The sequence below is a fragment of the Rhinopithecus roxellana genome, chromosome 8, assembly GCF_007565055.1.
Source record: "Rhinopithecus roxellana isolate Shanxi Qingling chromosome 8, ASM756505v1, whole genome shotgun sequence".
Classification (NCBI taxonomy): Eukaryota; Metazoa; Chordata; class Mammalia; order Primates; family Cercopithecidae; genus Rhinopithecus; species Rhinopithecus roxellana.
The window spans coordinates 117,036,645-117,050,423 of record NC_044556.1 but is presented as its reverse complement, the minus strand read 5'-3'; the positions used below and the strand labels follow the sequence as shown (position 1 = coordinate 117,050,423).

At 46.0% G+C, this 13,779-nt stretch overlaps 2 protein-coding genes across 2 annotated transcripts in view; one reads left to right on the top strand and one right to left on the bottom strand.

Moving 5' to 3' along the window:
- The window catches only part of DUSP27 (dual specificity phosphatase 27, atypical), a 39,127-nt gene extending 35,614 nt beyond the window's left edge, over window positions 1–3,513 (bottom strand). Inside the window, exons 1-2 of the mRNA XM_010371800.2 lie at window positions 3,393–3,513; window positions 2,629–2,754 (exon numbers count right to left, since the gene is read on the bottom strand). Of these exons, the coding sequence (XP_010370102.2) occupies window positions 2,629–2,738 (110 nt within the window). The 5' untranslated portion in view covers window positions 2,739–2,754; window positions 3,393–3,513. The remainder of the gene's footprint in view (window positions 1–2,628; window positions 2,755–3,392) is intronic.
- A 5,022-nt stretch (window positions 3,514–8,535) lies between these two features.
- GPA33 (glycoprotein A33) overlaps window positions 8,536–13,779 on the top strand; it is a 38,783-nt gene continuing 33,539 nt past the window's right edge. The window contains exon 1 of the mRNA XM_010371801.2: window positions 8,536–8,891. Within this exon, the coding sequence (XP_010370103.1) occupies window positions 8,801–8,891 (91 nt within the window). The 5' untranslated portion in view covers window positions 8,536–8,800. The remainder of the gene's footprint in view (window positions 8,892–13,779) is intronic.

Sequence of the window (13,779 nt, the reverse complement as noted above, 5' to 3'; positions counted from 1 at the left end):
CATTCTATTGCAAAACTTTCTAACAATTACACTACAAATTACAACATGCATCCTGGACTCTCCACCCATATTTACAGTTTCAGACAACCTACCAAGATAACTAACATTAAACTGAGGCAAAAAGGCAAATGAATGAATCAGGATTGAAAACTGTATCTAGGAAATAATTTTGAGTGTGGTTAGTAACACATGAGTTGTCTAATCTACATAGATCATAAACCTATTGAGTTTTTGAAAGGGTAGTATTTTCAAAGAAATCAGGAACTTCCAAAAGCTTTTGGGCAGCATAAGCCTTAAAACAGCCCCAGAGTCACCAAATTTTCATAAACAGGACACAGTCTGCAAAAGCTATACAGCCTTCAAGGAAGACATATCTTCAACGTGGTTATGGAGGATAATGGACAAGCAAGACAACTAGGAAGGCAGAGCTAGAGGTCAAAGAGAACAACAGACAAGGGTATTCCTCTCAGAGAGACAAATCAAGGTCAAATGTAGGAGGTTTCCTCACATCCTGGGTCAACATATTCGTTATTCATATGACTGCAGTATTTCCTCTTCCTCCTTTTATAAAGTGGTAGCTGTTTTTGGCAGTTATCCTGATCCAACCATAAGGTGTTGCATTCAGGCCTGAGGGAGAGAATGCACACCCATTGGAGAACCTAGCCTGGAACTACGTATGCAGCAGTTGGTAAGTGGGATTTTGAGTTGTCTCACTTGGGAGGCAGTAAACATGTTCTATAGGTGGGGAAAAAAGGTAACATGGATTGATTGACTAGAGGAGTACATTGTGGCTGAGACTGCTACTGTCAACACACTCATTTCCTCATTTTCTTGGGCTCAGGGACCTTATTTCCCATCCTTCCTTGCAAGAAAGCATGGCCTTGCTGAGTTCTAGACAATGGAATATGAGTGAAAATGAAGTGGCCATTTTCAGGTCTGGACCAAAAAACCTCCTGGGAAATTCTCCATGCTCATCTCCATTTTATGTGGATACTGATGAGCATTGTGACTTTAGAAGCCATGTTTAACGTGGTGAACCTTCAAGATAAAAGGAGTCTTAGTTCTTGAATCACTGCTCAGGTACTTGTTTTGGAATTTATTTGAGCAAGAAAGAAATGTCCTTTAGATATAATAGCTAACATTACCCTTAGCAATACATGAAACTGTCACCTATCCCAACCACACACGAAGCGACCTCTGCCTTATTGGGGGGTATATAAGAGAGGAGGACATATGTTAAATCTCTCAATCCTGACAGTTTTCCTAAGTGAGACCATAATGCTGAATTTTCTTTTTTTTTCTTTTCTTTTTTTTTTTTTTTTTTGAGATGGAGTCTCACTCCTCTGTCACCCAGGCTGAAGTTCCGTGGCGCGATATCGGCTCACTGAAACCTCTGCCTCCCGGGTTCAAGTGATACACCTGCCTCAGCCTCCCGAGTAGCTGAGATTACAGGCACCTACCACCACACCTGGCTAAGTTTTGTATTTTTAGTAGAGATGGGGTTTCACTATATTGGCCAGGCTTTGGGCTCAATCTCCTGACCTCGTGATCCTCCCGCCTTGGACTCCCGACATAATGCTGAATTTTAAAGGAGAAGTGTCTAAGCTCCATTTGGGCGAAGTGCGCTGGCCCATGAGTGCTGAGCACCTGCCCTTGTTCCCATCTTACTCTACTGGGGAAGCCTTTTGAACCACAGGAGGGAGGAGCCAGCAAGACCCCAAGAGAATTGAAGAGAAGTGAAGTCAAGCAGAATGATAAATTATTAGAGGGGAAGTTAATTTCAGATGTTTTAGTTAGTTATTTCCAACTAAAGGCTCAATCATTTAAGTTATTCTTCACGCCAATTTGGTGACAGAGATATAATTAAAAGTCAGGTCTCCTGTTACGATTTATGACAAAAGAAAATGGACAGGCACACACAGTATTGTTTTAGCAGGCAATTAAGCATGATATTTCTTTAATGTCTCTGGTTTGTCTTAAAACGTTATGCACATTTTTTTCATTCTACATGATAACATAATGTCAGAGATTTTAATGTAAAAGAAAGCTTCAAATTACTTGTGGTAAAAAGAGGACTCTCCAGGAAGATGCCTCATGCCCCTTGGCATCTTGCCACTTGCCCCAGGCATGCACATCTCCCAGTTTAAAAGACACAGCTTGATTATGGATAAAAAGTTATTTTAGTGCTAGGGAATGCTTCCATGGACTTCTCCTCTCCTGATCCCTTTTCTTATAGTCTATGGCCTGTCATCCCCATACCAAGCCCCAGTCCTAGTGAATCAAGCACTGCCAAATTCCTACTCATCCTTTGAGGTTCGGGTCCATCATCATCTCTTCCAGCCAAGCCTTCTATGACCTTCCAAGTCCAGTTGTTCCCTTCCCTAGTGTCTAGTCCACCACATACTAGATCCTGGACATATTAATACCTAGCACACACCTGCCACATTGCAATCAGTCTATTCGCATATTTACCTCTTCCAGAAAGTAGGACACATACAAGCACTCAATAATATTTGTTAAATGAGTGAACTGAGGTGATGGCTGCAGGCTCCCTGGAGCCAATGGCCCAACCTGTCCCCAGCCCCTCCCAGCTGTGGCTGTGAGGGTGGGAGATGAGTGGTCACTTACTGGCTAGGGGAGGGGCTCCGGAGGTAGTGGGCCTGCACCGCCCTCACGTTGGCTTCGTCCTCCTCACTTGGGACTACCTGCTCCTCCTCTGGGTCCTTGCTGGTCGCCATGACAATCTGCCAACCTCTGAAAGTTTGGCAAGAAAAAGGCAGTTAGGGAATTAGGTTCCAGAGGTTTTGTCGGGGGATTAGGTGTGTTGGTGATGTCACCTCAGTGGAACTAGGAATAGGAAGGTCCCAGTGGGCAAAGGACCAACAAGGAAAAACCAGTCAGACCTGGCCCAGCCACTGTTACCGGGACACCAAGAAGTGCACCCTACCATATTAGGAGCCCACCTTGAAGTGACAATATGAAGTGCCAGTGTGGCTCCTTCCACAGATGCCAGCAAGGGAGCAGGCAGAGGAGCTAGCAGGTTACCTGAACTCAGCTCAAGAAGTTGAAGAACAACGACTTCCCTGGACCAGCAAGATTTTTCAGTTAAAATTATAGGGTGTGCATACACACACCCCCCTCACCTATGCCCATGCGCACCCCTTTGTCTCTGCTGGGGAAGATGCAGCTGGCCTTCGGTGACTCTAACCAAGGCCACAGGAGGCAGGGCCTTTGGCTCAGGCGTCATCCTGGAGCCTATTAAGGAACATGAAGTATACCAGCAGCTGGTCCCAGCCATCATGGCTGTGCCCTGACACTCAGGGCAAAGCTGCTACTCCTTGTATTATAAGTCCTGGGCTCACCAGGACTGACGAGGGGAGAAGCACACTCACCTCTAACCTGCCTGGGTGTTCCCCACCAAGGGCTGAGGGACCCAGATGCAGTGACCGAAGCTGAAGTTCTGGCCAGTGAGACAGGAACCAACCACCTCCTCTCTCCAGGGCTTCTTCTCCTAGGGGCAGGACAGCTGTTAACAGGAAACCTTAGCCACCCTCTAAATTTAGCCTCTGGCCCCATAGGCTGGCAGATCTCTGGGAGGAAGGAATGCAGGCTCCAGACCCAGGCCCCAAAGCAGTCCTCACTTAACTCTTTCCCTCCTGGCTGATTCTTCAGACACTGACATTTAGCAGCAGAATTGGAAGACCATTTGTGCTTGGTAGATGGAGAACCTAAAAAACAGCTTTTCTCTGGGCTCTCTCTTCAAACTCTCTTGCCTGGGACCGCCTATTCAAAGTTCTTCCAGAAGAGAGTCTAAATCCAAAGATATAGAATAATAAAAAACTTACCACAGCCACATGTCAACCTCAGAGGCCTAAATAAAAGACCAGATATATAGAATGGAAAGGGTCCTCAACAGATAGATATTGGGAGAGCACTGTGGTACAATTAAAGAGTAGTCAGTGTTTGCGATCAGAATTATATTTCTTTTTCTTTTTTTTTAGACAGGGTCACACTCTGTTGCCCTGGTGAGAGTGCAGTGGTGCCATCACAGCTCACTGTAGCCTCAATCTCTTGGGGTCAGGTAATCTTCCCACCTCAGCCTCATGAGTAGCTGGGAGTACAGGCACATGCCACCACATTCAGATAATTTTTAAATTTTTTGTAGAGATGGGGTCTCACTATGTTGCCCAGGCTGATCTTGAACTCCTGGGCTGAAGCGATCCATCCACCTCACCCTCCCAAAGTGCTGGGATTACAGGTGTGAGCCACCGTGTCCCACCTACATTTCTTTTAATAGACATGTCTCTGGATGGTCAACTGGACAGTTGCCCTCACCCTCCATGTTTCCTCCCCTCTACTCACACCCCGAGGTGATGATGGGTTGGCCACCCTGGTGACATAAGAATTCTATGAGCTTCATAAATGTCAAATAAGGTATCTTACCCCACTACCCCCTCTACCATCACTATGATCAAAGCAAAGCCAAATAGCCCACACCTCTCATCCCACACATACTATAGTCATCTTTTCATCCATTTATCCATCCATTTACCCACTTACAAATATTCATTGATTACCTACTACATATGGCACTGTACTTGACCAAAGTTGGTAAGACATGTAGCTTAAAGTTGTCTTTCTTCCTAGTTAGGTGGAACGATGCCTGGTATATAGTATCATTTGAAATGGCTGAATGAATGAGCTCACTGTTTATTAGGAGGAATGAGACACAGACCAAAAATAACTCAAGCATAAGACAGAATGTAGTGTCCTAAAAGAGATCCAGAGTGCTGTGTGAGTTCAAAGGTGAGAAAGAGCCCTTCTGACTGAAGAAATCAGGAAAGACTTCATAGAAGCAGTGGTGATAAATGAGCTGGTTACTAAAGAACAAGTGAGATTATAATAGTAGATATAGTAGGGGAAGGGAATTACCGAGGGGGTGGAATTGGCAAAGTTTTGGGGGTAAGGAAGTATGAGTTCTGGGTATGAAAAGATGTCTAACTTGGTCAGAGCATAAATTACAAATTCTGGAAGGTAGACTGTGTTTGAGAACAAATGCTAGAATACCTTAAAAGCCAATTTGTTAGGTTCTGCAGAGTCAGTGATAGGACCGGAGCAGACAAGTAATAGCATCAGGGCTGTGTGTTAGGAAGAATAATTTGGCAAAGATATTATAAAATGTTGGGGCTGAACAATTATGACATATAATAAGATAATTTAACAAGGTGCCTGAGTGAAATGTAATAAACAGAAAACAACAAATTTTGTATGTTAACCAAACCTAGCAGTCAAAAGGATTGATAACAATAATTCATGTAGGATATTATGAATTCATAACACAAAGAAATGCTAGGGGAAATATTTGCAACGCTTATCACATCCAAAAGTTCCTTTCCCTAATATACAAAGAGCTGCTAGAAGTCAACAAGCTAAAGATCAACAACTCAATAGAAATATGGCCAAACGGCTGGACGTGGTGGCTCATACCTGTCATCCCAGCACTTTGGGAGGCTGAGGCAGGACTACTTGAGCCCAGGATTTCCAGACCAGCCTGGTCAATGTAGCAAGACTCTCTATATATTTTTAAAAATTTATTAAAAAAAGAAATATGGGCAAATGAGCTACCTAGTCTCTCTCTCTCTCTCTCTCTCTCTCTCTCTCTCTCTCTCTATATATATATATATATATATATGATGCACAACTATATTAAAATATTTTCAATTTCACTAATAATTTTTTTTTTTTTTTGAGATGGAGTTTTGCTCTGTTGCTCAGGCTGGAGTGCAGTGGCACCATCTTGGCTCACTGCAAGCTCTGCCTCCTGGCTTCACCATTCTCCTGCCTCAGTCTCCCAAGTAGCTGGGATTACAGGCTCCCACCACCATGCCCGGCTAATTTTTTGTATTTTTAGTAGAGGCAGGGTTTCATCGTGTTAGCCAGGATGGTCTTGATCTCCAGACCTTGTGATCTGCTCACCTCAGCCTCCCAAAGTGCTGGGATTACAGGCGTGAGCCACCATGCCTGGCCTAATTTCACTAATAATTTTTAAAAGTAAATTATATATACATGGTGAGAGGTGACAATGTGCTAATAGCCCTCGATCAGTCTTGGCGCCTCCTCGGCCTTGGTGTCCACTGTAGCCATGCTTGAGGAGCCCTTCAGTCTGCCGCTGCACTGTGGGAGCCCCTCTCTGGGCTGGCTGAGGCGGGAGCCGGCTCCCTCTGCTTGCTGGGAGGTGTGGAGAGGCGCTAGCGGGAACCCGGGCTGTGCACGGCGTTCACAGGCCAGTGCGAGTTCCCAGTGGGTGTGGGCTCAGTGGGCCGCACTGGGAGCGGTCAGCCAGCGCCCAGGCCCTGGGCAGTGAGCTGCTTAGCACCCGGGCCAGCAGCTGCAGAGCGTGCGCCCAGTCCCCCAGCACTGCCAGCCCCCCAGCTCGGAGCTCGAATTCTTGCAGGGCCTCAGTCGCCTCCCCAAGTGGCAGGGCTTGGGACCTGCAGCCCACCATACCAGAGCCCTCCCCCTGTCCCCGAGCTCCTGCGTGGCCTGAGCCTCCCTGATGGGCGCCATCCCCTGCTCTACAGCGCCTGATCCCATCAACCACCCAATGACTGAGGAGTGCCCCTGGCAGCCCAGACTGGGAGGCAAGCTCCGCCCATGGCCCCCAGGTGGGATCCACTAAGCGAAGCCAGCTGGGCTCCTGAGTCAGGTGGGGACTTAGAGAACTTTTATGTCTTGCTGGAGGGTTGTATATGCAATAATCAGCACTCTGTCTAGCTCAAGGTTTGTAAACACAGCAACCAGTGCTCTGTGTCTAGCTAATCTAGTGGGGACTTGGAGAACTAATGCATCTAAAGGATTATAAATGCACCAATCAGCACTCTCTGTCTAGTTCAAGGTTTGTAAATGCACCAATCAGTGCTCTGTGTCTAGCTAATCTAGTGGGGACTTGGAGAACTTTTGTGTCTAGCTAGAGGATTGTAAATGCACCAATCAGCACTCTGTCAAAGTGGGCCAATCAGCTCTCTGTAAAATGGACCAATCAGCTCTCTGTAAAATAGACCAATCAGCTGTCTGTAAAACGGACCAATCAGCAGGATGTGCGTGGGGTCCGATAAGGAAATAGAAGGAGGCTCCCCGAGCTAGCCGTGAAGACCTGCTGGGGTCCTTTTCAGCTGTGGGAAGTTTGTTCTTTCACTCTTGGCAATAAATCTTGCTGCTGTTCACTGTTTGGGTCTATGCTGCCTTTATGAGCTGTAACACTAACCGCAAAAGTCTACAGCTTCACTTCTGAAGCCAGCAAGGCCTCGAACCCACTGGAAGGAACAGACAACTCCAGATGCGCTGCCTTTAAGAACTGTAACACTCACTGCAAATGTCTGCAGCTTCCTTCCTTAAGTCAGCAAGACCACGAACCCATGAGAAGAAAGAAACCCTGGGCACATCTGAACATCTTAAGGAACAAACTCCGGACACACCTTCTTTAAGAACTGTAACACTCACCACCAGGGTCTGAGGCTTCATTCTTGAAGTCAGCGAGTCCAAGAATCCACCAATTCCGGATGCAATGGGATATCATGTTCACTTAGATTGGCGATGAGCAGAAAGTTTGATAACTGTGTCATAAATATTTGGTAGCTGTGTCAATGAGTGTGTGGGGAGATAGTCATCTTCATATGCTGCTAATAGGAATGTAGGCTGTAAAATTCTCATGGTAGCTACTTTAGCAATATCTATAAAAATTACAAATATGTATAACTTTTCAGTGAGTCATTTCAGCAATTTTACTTTTAAGAATTTATCTTACATGTATAATCACAACACGTGAAATATCGTACACATAATAGATATTGGTTGCAATCTTTTCATAATTGTGAAAGAGGAAGAAAAAATCTTAAAAGTAGTTTGGTTAAATAAATCATGTCACTCATATACAGTGAAATATCGCCATTTTAAATAGATGATGGTGGTTTTATACATACCAATACAAAAAGCTTTCTAAAACCTTTCATTAAATGAAAAATGAATAAATCATTGCAGAACAGTGTATATGGCGCACTATCATTTGCGCCTATTCTATCATATATCTAGAATATCTATGGAAGAAACCAGCAACAGCCGCTGCTCCTGGAGAATTATGGTCCCACACCACTGATCATTCTTTCAGTAGGGTGACCATCATCCCAATTTGCTTGGGACTGAGGGGGTTCCTTTTGGTTTGAAAACCAGGACAGTCCTAGGAAAACTGAGACGAGTTGGTCACGTGTCCCCAAGATGATCTTCTTTCACTTATGAACTTGCTACTTTCCCAATCAGGATATAAACTCTGAGGGGAGAGACTTCCTGTTTTCTTCATGACTATATCTCTAGTGCACTGTGGGGTGGAGGTTGTAGAAGAGGAGAGAAGTAGAGAAACAGATCACATTGTGTCTCGAAGTGTTTCAGCAAATATGGGCAACACCTTTCTTTTACTAGCTTGGAACCCTGCCCCTGAGGGCATTTCTCTTTTTATTATTTATTTCCTGTCAGTTATAAGGCCTACCCCTTTGTGAGCAGTCTAGGACTTTGTACACCTGCTAAGTAGGGAGAAGGCAGGGGAGGTGGCTGGTTTAAGGGAAACTCAATGGAAGTAGGGAAGACTCCTCTTGGGACCTTTGGAGTAGGTGATGCATGAGCCCAGCCCCAGCTCACCTGCCAATCTAGCTGAGGCTGGGCAGAAGTGGGTGGGAAGAGAGAAAACTGCAGGGACCTCCAGTTGGGCCAGGCCAGAGGCTGCCTTAACCAGACAGCTCAGTCCTGTCTGATGGCTGCCAGTGACAGGCTAGGTTTAGGGCAGAGAAGAAGCAAGACCATGGTGGGGAAGATGTGGCCTGTGCTGTGGATGCTCTGTGCAGGTGAGTAGGCCCCTTTTCTGTCCAGTGCCCAGGGGTGGGTGAGACGTGGGGACCTAGGGCTGAGGGAGAGGCTCTCCCAAAGCCTTCCCAGGAAGGGCCTCCAGCAACACAGCGGTGTTCCTGCTGGGCAGAATTACACATTCCGGGCCAGTGCCCAGAATCAGAATGGTTTTTATTTGCATATTAGTAAATAACATTCTAGCCTATTGCTGACGTGAAGAATTCAAAGTACTCTCAAGACCGTATTTTCTTATCCCAAATTAGATTATAGGATCAGACACAGAATTTGACAGTGGGGACAAAGTATTTGAAATCCGATTTGTCCTAGAAAATCCAGGGTGTGTGGATCTAGATACGTTCATTATCTAGTATATTAACGTTTGTGTTAAAATCAGAGAAAAAGACAGGAAACTGAGGCAGAAGAGACAGTGCAACTTATCCAGTATCATTCGCAGAGCAAGAGAAGATTCAAACCCTAAAAACAAACAACAAACTAGAAGGGTCTTTTCCAAAGGCCAAAGCTCCTTGCCGCTTCTGGGACCCTGGTCATTGAAAACTCTGGGACTCGGAGCATTTCCCTCTGGGAGGGAAACCTCCCAGAATAAAATCAGACATTCATGAGTATATGGTTGAATCCAAATCAAGTACTTAATAGCACAGTGTTGTGTGGGAACCTATGGAGTGTCTAAGATTTAGAATGGAAGTCTTGGCATTAAGGTTCCAACTATTTTGCTGGGCATCGGAAGGAAATAGAATGGAGAGAGGGAAGTTGAGAGATGCAGGGTTTGGGAAAGTTTAGGAATATCTTTGGTTTAGTGTATTTGGCCGTCACCTTGCAATTCAGACCCTGTTGAGGACTTCCAGAATCCAGCAGCAATGGGGAGGAGAAGAGCTATACAGGAAACTCAGGAGCACTAAGCCTCGGGAAGTGGAAACCCGGAGACTGGTTTAGAGCTCACTTTTTAGCATACACAGGAAAGCTCAGGGCCACGTGGCCTACAGCTCATCGTGGTTCTCCCAGGTCCTAGATACGCTCATCTCTCAACACCTGGCATTGGGGCTCTTGAGGGAAGGGCAGCCTGCTGCTGGGGAAGGGCTGGATCACATGGTTTGTAGGAAGATCTGGGTAAGATCATTAGCTCAGGCTGGCTCAAGTCCATCTGACTGAAGGCAGGAAGCCCCTCCTCATCCACCAAGATGGACTGGTTGGCTCATTCCTTTATCCGAACAACTCTTTACTGAGCACATAGTTTGTGCAGGCGCCATAGAAGTGAGGAGGCTGGAATGATTAGTCATAATTGGGCCTATCTCAGCCATCAGATTCAGGCAAGGAGGATGCTTCAGGGCCTGAGGGAGGGAGGCTGAAGGAAACACCCACCCTTCCCTGACTGGGCCAGTGATTCTCCCATCTTCTCCTGGTAAGCCAGAAGCTGCTCCACGCCTGCACCACCCCAACTCCCAACACATAGCCCCACACTTGTAGTCTGGCTGCAACCCATGCATGAATAAAAAGAAGAAAATTTGGCTTAGAAAAAAGATCTTAAAACGAAATGCTCACCCAGCTTGGAGGGAAAAATGGCCTTAACTCTGAATTGCCTGGAACAGGACATTTTGCTTCTTCCTATGAGAAGGCAGGTGGCCCCTGGGGAACGCACCCAGCAGAACAAGTCTTGGGAATGTTTTCAGACACACTGATGGAGTGTCTTCTACCTCTGCCCCATACCCCCCCACAGCCTGCCCAGCCGAGAATCATTTGCCCACCACCGTTTCTTCCTCCATATCTTACATTAAGAAGAAGAAGGGACCAGAGCAGTGGGGCAGGAAAAGCCAGGCTTGGTGGTCAACTCGAAGCATATAGACAGAGTTTACCAAATAGTGAAATAGCCATTGCCACTGCAGGTGAGCAAGGAAGACCTTCAAAGGTTGAACAAAAGCAACCAGGCAGTCCTCCCCACCATGCGTCATGAGAGGACACCACCACCTCCTTTGCGCAGGTAGCGGAGACCCAGGTAGGAGCAGGGACATTCGGAAAGGCTTCCTGGAGGAGGTGGAGCTTGAGTTGGGTTCCAGAGGACCTACTGGGCTTTTCTCTTCTTTCTCTTCCCATCTGACCTTTCCCAGGAATTGATTCTGCTAAGACCTGGGCAGGGAAGCACTGCACTGATGAACGGGTCCCAGGACTCAAGTGGTGTTCGAGGAAGCAGAAGCTATTCATAGGGTCCCATGCAGGGGGCACAAATGTAAGGTGGTGCTTTTAAACTAGAGAGTGTAAAACCGACTAAGAGTTGGTCTGCTTTTTTTTTTTTTTTCTGTGAGACAGTCTCGCTCTGTTGCCCAGGCTAGAGTGCAGTAGTGGTGTGATCTCAGCTCACTGCAACCTCCGTCCCCCAGGATCAAGAAATTCTCCTGCCTCAGTCTCCTGAGTAGCTGGGATTACAGGCTTGCACCACCATGCGTGGCTAATTTTTTGTATTTTTAGTAGAGACAGGGTTTCACTACGCTGACCAAACTGGTCTTGAACTCCTGACCTCGGTATCTGCCTGCCTCTACCTTCCAAAGTGCTAGGATTACAGGCTTGAGCCACTGTTGATCTGCTTTTTATGATTACCATGTGCTGACAATTCTAAACAGAGTCAGTGACACAACAGACCTCCATGCCTGGGAAACGCTCCACCCATCCCTCCTGACACTCCACTGCCATCCCAAGGGATCAAATGGGGCTGACCCCATTGCCTCTTAACTGACTATGGTATGGGCAAATGACTTCACCTTGCTAAAGTCTTCTTGCACAGTCTTCTAGTCTGAAATGGAGAGGGTGTAAAATTCACACTGTGCCCCAACAGGGCTATTACAGGTACTAAATGAGTTTGCACATGTAAAAATCTTAGAACAGTACCTGACACATAATAACCACTTAATAAATGCCAGTTATGAGTGCAGTTATTGTTATTACTGTGGGGAAATGTAAGTTACAGAAAATTAGTAGACTTTGGTGACCAATCACCTGAGAGCTCTGAGATGGCAGACACGTGCCAAGAAAGGGAGTCAGAGGTCACTGTGGACGAACCCTAAATTATCACCCAAAAAGCCGCCATGTGCTGCCCTCTCCACAAGGCTGTTAGAGAAAATGCTCCAATGTGTGCACAAAATCAAGGCACTTCCATTTCAGGATTTTTTTTCAGCCACCAGACTTCATGAAAGATTTGACGTGCTGCAATGTACCGCCGCATGAAAAGGGATACATAAAGAGGAAAGCTCCAGGAGAAAAAAGTCACTGAACAGCTCTGCTCAGAGACAGTGAAACCTTTGAAGACCCGATCTCTCTCACACACACACTTACTTACACACCCCACCTTCCTAGAATGAGAGAAAGCTTCCTTGTTTTTCTAAGTTAAATGAGAAAAACTCAGGAGAACTTTAACCTGGGAAAGGTGCCTGCCTGTCAGAGATGCAATCAGGATTAAAATGTCCTACTGTAGTCTCAGTCCCAGCCTCAATGGAGAAAGGATGTAATGAATGGTCCATTTAAGAGGGGTAAGTGTTCAGAAGAGGAAGAATAATAGTTTAGGCCAGTGGCTCTCAACCTTGGTTGCCCATCAGCCTAACGTGAAAATACAGATGCCCAGTCTCCCCCATACCTTCTGAGTCAGGATCCAGAGGGGCAGGGTCTGGGTTTTTCTTTGGTTGTTGAAAAGTTACCCAGGTGATTCTGATGTGCAGTCTAGGTGTAGACACACAAATTGGAACTTGAGGAAAAGTCGGTTTAATGAACAGTTGCCTCTAATACACTGCGTGTGACTTTCAGCTCCGTTTTGCGTCATCTGACTGCTTCTCTGAGTTACTGTCCAATTCCCTCAATTTAGGGGGCTCGATTGTATGCGTTCTCCCACATTAGTGTGCATACAAGTCATCTGAGGATCTTGTTAAAATGCAGATGCTTCAGTATGTCCAGGGTAGGACCTGAGATTCTGCATTTCTAATGAGCTCCCAGCGGATGATACTCCTGGTCCAGGGACCACAGAGTCTGAGAAGCAAGGCCCTAGGGAAGAATTGGTTCATAGGCACAGGTGTGATCCTCATCTTGCCTTTGCCCAGCAGAGTCCCTTCTCAGGGCTTTTTGGTAATACAATCATGCTGCCTATTGTGATGCTGGTCACCAGGAAGCCTGGGGAAAGTGTGCCTGGCCCAGCATGTACTTGTAATCCTGGCAGTGTTTGACCTGGCTAATCTCTCCCTCGTTCCTGAAACACTCTATTCTGTTGGTTCCCATGAGACTTCCTCTCCTTGTTCTCCTCCTACATCTCTGGACTTGATCTTTCCATGTCTCCTTAGCAGCCTCATTCTCCTCTGCCCTACCATGAAATGTCAGAGTCCCCCAGGCTCTCCTATTGTCACTCTACGTCCACCTCCACTTCCAAAGCTTTAGTTGCCACCCATTCCCAGCTGACTTATAAATTTCTGTCTTCAAACTCAACATCTCTCCTGAGCTATTGTCTCACAAGTCCAACAGCCCACATGACTTCTCAACCTAGATTTGCGGAACACTGCGAACTCTCAAACTGAAAACAAAACTCATGATCTTTGTCCCCAAACCTGGGTCCCCAAACCTCTCTCAATAAATGACAAACTGTCTATTCAGGAAGGAAAACCAGAAACCTAGCAGTTATCTGTTACATTTCCTATTGCTGTGTAATAAATCACTCCAACATTTAGTGACTTAAAATAATAGTAATCATTTATTTTGCTCTTAAATTAGCAATTTGGGTGGTGCTTGGCAGGGACAGCTTGTCTTTGCTTTATGCAGTATCAGCTGGGTTGGCTTAACCAGCATTGGAAGACCCACTTCCAAGATGATGCACTCACTGGCTAACAAACTGGTATATAGTCT